Source organism: Anoplopoma fimbria, chromosome 17, assembly GCF_027596085.1.
Source record: "Anoplopoma fimbria isolate UVic2021 breed Golden Eagle Sablefish chromosome 17, Afim_UVic_2022, whole genome shotgun sequence".
NCBI classification, from domain to species: domain Eukaryota; kingdom Metazoa; phylum Chordata; class Actinopteri; order Perciformes; family Anoplopomatidae; genus Anoplopoma; species Anoplopoma fimbria.
Window position 1 is genome coordinate 24,416,842 of NC_072465.1, and position 9,939 is coordinate 24,426,780.

The 9,939-nt window shown below is 41.9% G+C and overlaps 1 protein-coding gene across 1 annotated transcript in view; it reads right to left on the reverse strand.

Moving 5' to 3' along the window:
• The window catches only part of igsf21a (immunoglobin superfamily, member 21a), a 174,883-nt gene that overhangs the window by 76,098 nt on the left and 88,846 nt on the right, over positions 1-9,939 (reverse strand). The window contains exon 3 of the mRNA XM_054617229.1: positions 776-897. Coding sequence (XP_054473204.1) covers positions 776-897 — 122 coding nt within the window. The remainder of the gene's footprint in view (positions 1-775; positions 898-9,939) is intronic.

Genomic DNA, 9,939 nt, shown 5'->3' on the forward strand with positions numbered 1-9,939 from the left:
GGTAAAGGCAAAGAGGGAAGCATTCTGTTTTTTAAATGAAACCGTAGGTGCGATGTATGGCCAGTACTTCCTTTGTGGTGGTGAACATTCAGACAGGGGTATCTGCAGTGGGAGGAGAGCCGGAGCAGAGGGAGCAATGAGGAGATGGGCAGACAGCTGCCAGCCGTATTTTTGGAGGCCCGAGGTAAATCGAAGACAGTCCCCAGAACGTAATGTAATCAAGCCAACCGAAGCCAGCTGACTCCTCTTTTATACTACTCTCTCTTTCTCCATCTCTTGCTCTCGCTCAGTAAAACCTGTCAATGCACACACAGCAAAGCCATTTGGACACTTGAGAGATGGGTGAGTCTCTAAATTTGCCCGAATAGGGCTGTGCTACCTGCGTTATATACAGGGAATAAACACCAGCATGGCCAGATGTTAGATAAATCTTTTAACACTGAACTCTTTATCCTGAGCAGAGTTGCTGATTAGAGTCCCGCCGATGCCTCCTGTCCTCATGTAATAATGCACTGACCCCTTTGCCCGGTCGCTCCAGTCTGGCCTGGTCTGACCAGCAGCAGATGGCTGGGAATGACGTTGCGGAGCACCGAGCAAGAGTTCATCATGGCGCATTTATCACAGTAGCAAGAGGTTGTTTGATTATACAATAAGTGTAAAATGTTCATGCAATTCACCAGTTCGACTAATTCATGAGCGGAGCAAAAAGCATGTAAACCGTTACGAGCAGAGCTGAGCGAGTGTGTAGTTTTAAATTATGGATTGCGGGGCTCACCGGACGGTTGATTGGTACACGAGGTCTTCGCGCCTGCGGTAGTCCTCCATGTGAGAGTAATTGGTATTAAACATAGCGTCGTAGGTGAAGATTTTCTGCTTGATGGTCCCTCCATCTGTGACCTGTGAAGCAAAAAAAGAGAGGGCATTAATACGATGATTGCTCTCATGATGGATGGGACAGGGTGTACCCTTTTCTGCCCCCCAGAGCTCCTCCTATGTATAAACCGTTGTCCCATGGCCTGGAGTGTAGATAGCACTCCTGCCTGCAATTACCCTCATTGATTCATTTGCAGCCACGATAAGCTCATCCTTCATAGCGTCGAAAAGCAAGGGATTGAACACCTGCTGACGTGATAACATCAGCGACACTATCTTTGAGGGAGCTGCTGGTGTGTGTTTGTGCACATGGGTAAGTCTTAATGAAGACTGACACACTACTGTGTTATGTACTGTATGTGTCAAGCTTTCTGCAGAGGTAATGGCTTGTGACGAGATACTGCAGACGTAGTTTGGGGGGGTTGGATATTGAAAACATTGGTCTCATCCCTTTTGCGTGTGTGTGTGTGTGTGTGTGTGTGTGTGTGTGCATGGCAGATGACGGAGTAGTTCTTTCCTTTATTGTATTCACAGGAGCGTTGAAGTCGCTTAGCATTTGAATGATAGTGATTTCTCCTCTCCTCAGAAGCCACAGACAGCCATAAAGGGAGAAAAAAAAGGGTGACAGGATTTTAATGGAGCCACTAATGCTGCTTTGAAGAAGGGGAAATTGTTAGTGGGCCAGGGATCCTTCTTCAGTTTGCCAGTGAAGATGCTATCATTCTGATCCAATCCAATCCCTTCACTGAGGTAAACAGCGCCCGAGTGTTGCATGATTAGCCTCTATAATGTATAATGTACACATCGCCTCATGAAGAGACACAGCCAAATTGTGTTTATATAAGCAAACAATTATGTGAATGTGGGGTAACACCATATAACCTCCTCGCCTCTGGAGAAAGCACACTGCCTCAGGCTTAGTTTTGCTAAGTGGTACTGCACACGGGAGTTGACAATGCTGAAACAACCAAGAGCATGAGCGGGGAAATAAATCACCTGTTACCAATAATAGGGTGGCTTTTGAGCATTGTTACGGATTTAGAATATCAAAAGGTCAGTACGCCTGCTTGCAAGACTTTTAGTTTCAATCATTCCCCCAGTAGATCACCCGTGTTGCAGACCTGAGAGTACCGTGGCGTTCTGTTCATTTTTTAATAATAGCTCACACAGTTCACATCATTACTCGACGAAGACACCCGGAAAATATGTGTCTTCAGGTTTTTTTTTTAGAGCTGCATAACAGGGAAAGGGTCAGCCTCTAAAAGCAAAGCCATGTTTTAAATTCGTGCGATCCAACCACCGGGACTCGTGCCCTCACTGTAGTTACAGTAATGGACTTTTTAGAAAACCATCATCATAGAGAGTCAAGCGTCATTTCTGTCTGACATGGCTGTACAACACCTCGTGGGGCAACGATTTGGCGGACTTTAAAAGCAATACCGCCTTTAACTTCCTTGATGTATGACACCTATAAGGGAAGCTGAGAGGCAGCACATTTTTTTTACTGGATTAAAAATGAGATGTCGCAGAGGCATTAAGTGATGCACATTATAGATTAGTACAGTACGGGGCAGACATTTATAAAGCATGCGGCAAAACTGTCAATGGAATAGGAATGGTTCATTTCCATCTACTGGTTATTATCGTTCTCAATTTCACACAAGAATAGTGCATGAGCAAGCTAAATCAAATATCTTTCCATTCTACAAAAATGATTTTATTCATTTCTATTCGCAATCTTCAAAACCCATCTGCTTATGTCCCTGTCAGTCACAGAGTCATTTGCTACCACTAAGTGTAAACAACTAAAGTCAGACAACAAGTCAAATCATTTTTATTGATGCTCATTATTTCCTTGCTTGTTTTTTTGTTGTTTTTTCAGCAGCCCTTAGTCTTTCAGTAGAACAGCCACTTAAAGTCAAATTAAGTTTTAGGTTCATGCATCATGAAGATATAAGCAGCTGTTGAAATTCTTACATCCACATTTGGCATCTGCATACAAGAGTTTTCGAATGCAAAACAGAACCACATCAAACTAGGATACTCAGGAAACCCTGCACAAAAATCCAAACCTGCATTTCTTTTTTGCAACTGGACAGCCAACATTGCATGTCCCATGTGTGTGTGTGTGTTTGTGTGCATGCACATGTGTTGTTGGCACACATAGTCTTTCTGCAAATCAACGGTAGCCTTCCAGCTGACCTCAAACAGCCATTGAAGTGCAACGGTGGCTGTGAACAACCGACTGCGTGACTTCACACATGGCACCGACACATTTCATCGATTCTGAGATGACGACATTTCAGCTCATTAGCAGGTAACAGATATATTTAGTCTGCTCACCTTGTCAACACGTTCTAACGCTCGCTAAAACATGAAATAATACAAATGTTGTTGTTTTTTAGCCTTTAACCGCATGCATCAACGATATTGGGTTGGTTTGTTAAATGAGCCTTCTGTCAGAATCCTAACAATGCAAAGAAAAAAAGAAAAAGCGAGGCAGTAAGGGATTAAAGCACATGTGCAATTATCCAAAGGACCTTTATAAAAGCTCCTCTGACATTTGAACTACAACCGCATCACTTCTTTGGAGCTACGTTTCTGTGTTGGCCACATTGTAGAAGTTCAAAGTCCTCATGTGGGTGCTGGTCAGGCATAAGATGACAGCAACCTTTCATAAGACTGGCGTTTGTGAACTAAGCTTGACTACATCCAATAAAATGGCAGCTCAATAGGGCAGCTTTTCTACCAGTGTAGCAGAAACCTTAGATACAGAACCACTTTCTGCTGTACCACTGTCATGTTCGCCACGAGGTAATTTCCAGAAAAGATCCTTTTATTCACACTAAGTGAAACTTTTTCCAATGGCCGGAATAGAAGTTAGTGCAATCAGCAATAACCTTAGGTAGCAGAGCTGAAAGAGACAAAGTAGTCCACAGCCGGAAACTCAAACATCATTAGCACAATCCAGGAGAAAAAGACATCGGGGTCTAATTGCCAAGTGATCTCTTCCGGAAGTGTCGTGGGCAAGAAAAAAAACAAACTGAAAAAGATACAAGAGCTAGGATTATGTCTTCAAAAGGGAATATGTAATTGTAGCGTTTTTAGGATTTCATTAGTTTAATCATTGGTTCAGAGCAAATGAAGACTACATGTGGCATTCACTTCAGTATGTCAAAGTAGAAAAAAGTCAGAAAACATTTAACGTTTAACAGATAAGCATGGGTATCTACTTTAAGCAATGGTTTACAGCCCCGCCCCCCATCCACCCAGACACTTTGCAGTCGACTTCAGAGGTACAAAGCTCCATAAACAGATGCAAAAGCAAGCCACTGGCCCAGAAGTACTGAGGTGAGTTGGATACATTATCAAGCCGTCTCCTGTTTCACAGTCCATCTAATCCAAAAAGCATTAAAATCGCTTCAATCCTCTCGCTGAAATAAAACCTGCTGGATAATGCAGGTGTTAGATTTCTGGTTGTCTGGAAACCACGAGGACCAGAGAGGATATTTCTGCCACAGACAGGTCATCTCTGTGGCACCCTCTCTTTATCTATCCCTCCTTAATGATTTCACTTCTTAATTAAGACTGACCCGTACACCCCTGTGTAATAAATCTGTCCCTATCCCCAGAAAGGGACCTGTTTTTGGTATAAAATGACTGACTATGGAACGGAATAGAAACTGGAGAGAGTAGGAAGGCAAAAAGAGAGCCAAACTATGCCAAAACGGCTGTACAAGAGGGAGGGCAAGACTAGAGGGAGATGAATACTCTTTGATTGCTGAAAAGCACCGTCGGGGAAGCAAAGCTTTGCTGCAACTGCTTTGTTGAATCCAGGCCATGCGATGCATACGAGGCACACGGAGGCAACCGAGACCTCTCTAACACGCTGCCATCTGGAGATATGAAAAGACGGGGAAAGGGTGGCAGAGAGTGAGCTGCCCCTCCTTGGCATGGTGGCGCAGCTCGCGACAGGTAGCTGACAATGGAGGGAGTTTGACGGCGCTCTCTTGAGATGTAATAATGCCAAGATCTATCCAGACGGAGGAGGCCCTGTATCCCGACTGTCCTTCCTGACTCTGTAATGATGCTGCCTATTATTGGGGTCAGATTAGGACTGGGGTCTCAGGGGTTAACCAAAGCCCTCCTCCCTCCGCCTGTCTGGGGTGGACCTATTTATAGGCTGCAGCTGCATCAGCAGCCACTGGAGGAAATGCTGCTAACACACTGCAGGCCAACTGTGAGAGATTCAACCTGAATCTGCTTCATAATTTCAAGCAGCAGTCAGAGAATCACTACGGCAAGTCTTTTTATAGTATTTTTTTTCCCGAGCTGGTTAGGAAGAGATGATAAATGGAATATGAAATACATGGCATTTTTAAAGATATTCTAATCTCCATGTATAAAGATATGGAGGACCTCACGGAGTTAATGTTATTCTAAGATAGGGTCGAGTAATAACAATGTGATCTTCACGTGGGGTCTTATAAGTATGGTAATAGGGTTTTAAAGAAACGCTCATTCATATTTTACTAGCATTTCTTTGTGATCTGAATCTTAAAGTCTATCACGTCTATAAAATGAACAGCGGCACGGCTCTCAAATAATATCCTAATGAGATTTATTCCCATTCAGTCCCTCATTTAAAGACTTAGACAGGCAGCAACAAAAGAGACGATCAGAGCATTGTCATGAACCGGCTTGGCGCTTTCCTTCATATCCGTGCTAATTTGCCTAATATTATTATCTCACAAAGTGTCCTTTTGAAACAGGGCAGACGCATTGGGAGGCATTGTCTTACTTGTAAAAATTGGTATAATTGCTGTGTGCAGGAGACAAAATTAATACAAAATCCAGACGTCACTTCTCGGAGTAGGATGGAACGTGCCAGACCTTTTGGTTCACACTTGAAAACACAAATTATTTTTTTACTCATGAAGACGTGCTATAACAATGATTATGTAATGCTTATTGTATGAGTGTTGCTTATCATGTGTGATGTTTTTTTTTTATTATATCAATTTGTGAATTATAAGGTCTCGTTGAAAACCAAAAATGTTCATCTCATGCTTATCCTGTAAACAATAAAATACGTTAAATGTTTTGATAAATGTGCACAGTTGTAATAAAACAAAGGCAAAGAAAACGTGAAATATTCTAGAATATAGAATGCAGAATGATTGACATTAGGTGGTAAAGCACAGGACCTTTCCATTCCATTCAGAGTAACAACAAGCTATCTCAGACAGCAGCACCTTGTACTGGGAGATATGCAGTATGTGAGGTGAGGGAGTGCTATAGGATACAACAATAACGCACCATACCCCAGCAAGGTAAGAGATGAAATTCGCTGTCATTGCTTTTATGGAGCACAAAGCATTATATACTGGGGACAATGCAGAAGAAAGTGTTGCAAAGTGCTGTACCTAAAAGAAAGTGTAATAAACCACACGAAATACGATGCAGCACGATAAAAGTGCATCGTGTATTAACTTTATTAGTCTGCAGCACCTAGAGCTGCCAAGTGTAACTAGGGGGAACGCTGAGGTGTTGATATGGCACGCCTGCTGACGGAGGAGGTCCGTAAGTGATGGCTGTGTCTGTGGATGTGCCGTGTAATGTTGATCTTCGTTCAGTAATCAGATCCAGCAGCACCGGTGGCCCTGCCTCTTAACCTGTGCGCTTTACAGCTCTGCATGCTGTGCTCCCCTACTGGTTGCTGAGTGACAGAGGACTTGGTTAAAGGGATTTCATGCTTCAAGTGACAGGCTCCGCTCTTCCTGCTGCCTGACACTACTCTCAGTGTGGGGCCACAGCTAATTCAGGTTGGTAGCAAAACATGTACAGTGCCTTTGACGCTCACATTCACTCATCATACAATGCCGTGCTAATTTAAACTAATTCTACATTTACAGGAATGGGGAATTTAGCAATCCCTCTACAGGGTAGTTGGTTCAGAGTTTGACAGGAATTCAACAGGCTTTTGCCAGTCGCCAGAAAAAAACAGTTGGCATTGTGTGTTTCTGCAAACCACAGGACAACTTGAATGGCAACCGCGCTGGACCAAAAATACGTTTCTTAATTGGGTTTTATATATCAGCCTCCTATCGCACTTGCAGAAACATGCAATCACACGTCATTGTGAAACTACTGATTAGGTCTAGGCAACACCACTGCTTTATTAAAGTAAGACACAGGTCATTTGTTTTTGTTAGAATGATAATGATAAAGTGTGAAGGTACAACGTGACTGTGCCACGTGACTGTAGAGCCAAAGGGTAGTGTGCGACGGTACAATGTGACAAACCGCCTTTAGCAGACTTTCTTATGTAACGTTTAATCACAAGCCCAGAAAGCATTGTGTAACAAACACTATTTGTTACACACTGGACTTGAACAGCGGTCCTCTGGGTGATAGTCCTGTGCTTGTTTGTTGTTCAATTACAGTCGATCGGTATACTATTCCAGATGGTCTACGCGTCACTCGTATTACGTGACTTGATGCAAAAACATCTACATTCAACATCCCTGTGGTTTGCAGAAACCTACCATGGAAAAATAAATAAAAAAAATCCTGCAGGCTTGACTTGCTTTTGCACATTCAGTGTGCGATTTTGAGAGATTTACTAGAGCGATAGATTTGCCAAGATATTCCAGGCAGTGCTCATGATCATCTTTTTTGTTTCTTCTTGTTGAAATCTGTATTTTAGGTTCAGTGTGTCTACGTGGTGACTTTCGGTAAAAAAAAATTCTCAGCACCATCTATATGCACACATCAGGTACAGCATCATAACAGTAGTTGTTTTCTCCGGCCCGCTACTGGTGTCACATGCTCCCACACTGCTGTCAGGCATTTTCATTCCAATATTACAGAATACAAACAGGTTGTGATTGGCTGCTGCTGGAACTGCCAGATTACATACAGGGATTAGAGCTGGGCTTCATGAAAACTGTGCCACCAACAGGAACAGACCAGCTGCAGCCTGGAGGTAGCCGGGTGAGGGTCAGGCACAGCCGGGGTATAAATTCCGTCAGTTAGGCGTTATGCAAGTGTGTTTTCTAAAGCCGTATGATAGAAGGCCATCCAGAGATGATTATTATTGCTGTCATTCTGAAGAAGACAGCCTGTCGGTGGGCTGGCAGTGAGAAATTGATGAGATCAAAGCAGGTCAGTCTTGTTAGAGACTGCTGATCCACAGTATACTGGTTATTTGACTGTATAGTCGCTTTATATAGCAGGGCAACATTTCCTGGGCTGGTTTTAAGCACACATAAGTTTAAGAAACAGAAATGGCTCATTCTTTCTGAATAAATTTAAGTGGTACTAGAGTTTTAAAAAAAATGCATGTGTGAATGGCGTGGCTCCAGCTCATATTCCAAGAGCTGTTTGGAAAATCACGGCAAGGAATCAATCATCTACCTCAACAATTAGCACTGAGATGCCCTTAAGCAAAGCTCTTATAACCAAATTGCTTAATGAAGCTGATTAGCTAACAATAGAAAACTGTTCTGGGCATCTCTCTGTATATGCTAACCATTTCAGAATGCTAATGACGGCACAGCTGAAAAAGACTATGCACGCAAAGGAAAAGATCTCTGCTGATAAATTAAGAGGAATATTATTAATAATTTTTTTTGCCAAGACTTGATGATAACAACCACGGGTATGTGAAGAAGAAGGGCATTTCCTATTTCTTTATATCATACAGAGCCGGATATTCTTTAAAAATAACACAAACGAAAGAGAACTGGAAAGAAAGATAATATGCATTAGGGCACAAACACAATAGCAGGCATTGAAACTGAATAAAGCATCCAATTATTGCAAGCTTTAAAGGCAGAAGTACAAGGTGCAAGGATTGCATAACTAGCAATTAGTGGTATGTTATATAATATAGTGACTTTAACTAGATATCAAAGAGTTCCATGAAGGACGGGCAGGTAATGAGATGCAGCACCAAGTGGAGAACATCATTGTGGGCACTTGTCCTTAATCTGTTTGATCACTGTGCTTTAAGTGAGTCCACGTCCACGCCTCCCTTTGACAAAGTCTTTATCAGAGAACTGGCAGGCTGAAGTTCTAGGGGTGGGGTAAAAAATCAATACGGCATTGCAATATTTTAAATGGCAATATTTTAACGCTACGTAGACGCCAAAAATTGAAGTGAAACCGAGTGAAAGCTCAGAGAAAACAAATGTTGACAAAATACATTATTTGCAGTTAAAACAAAGAGGTAATAATCGCAATTTATGTTATCTCAACACTTAGCGTATCGAAAAATATTTAAAAGCACAATATTATAGTTTTGTCACATAGGTATCGTGATAATATTGTATCGTGTGGCCTCTGTGGATTCCCATCTCTTACAAGAAATGTAGAACACGTAGGAGGAAAAGTAAAGAGAAACTTGAAGTTGCATTGATGAGAAAAAAATACAATGGATATATTAAAAATAAATAATGTTTCAATTAAGTCTTTGTATAAACCACTGACAATTTGTGAATTTATTATATCTATACTTTATTAATCTGTTTTGACACTGATCCCTTATGGACACAGACACTGTGATATTTAAATTGTAACAATAATAAAGGCATTATAACTCCCACTTTCTTCAGCTGTTCCAACATACTGTATGGTCTGGGCATAACCGTGAGTTTTGCTGTTTTTTTTTTGTTGCAAGGATTGCTTTGTATTGCCAACTTGTGGCTGGTGATGTAAATATTTTTTAACATCTCACACCTTGCAGTACCACCCCTTTGTCTTCTCCTATTCATCACTTTGTAATAAACAAAGTCATCTTAAATAAACAACTGTGAAAAAGCACCTGAATACATTTCAGTCGGAATTCAGAGTTTATCGTATCTTATGAAACGCATGTGCCTCTCTAGTTCTACGACTATAACGCTTTTTATTCTATTTTACATGTGTTCTGTTTAATTCATTACATGAACAACCCTTTCCAACACTCTCTGAGCTGCTGTTTTTCGCTGTCTGAATCACTGCTAGGTCCATCTGACCTCCAGGCTACTGCAGCCTTACTTCACCCTGAGCCTCTTTGTCCCC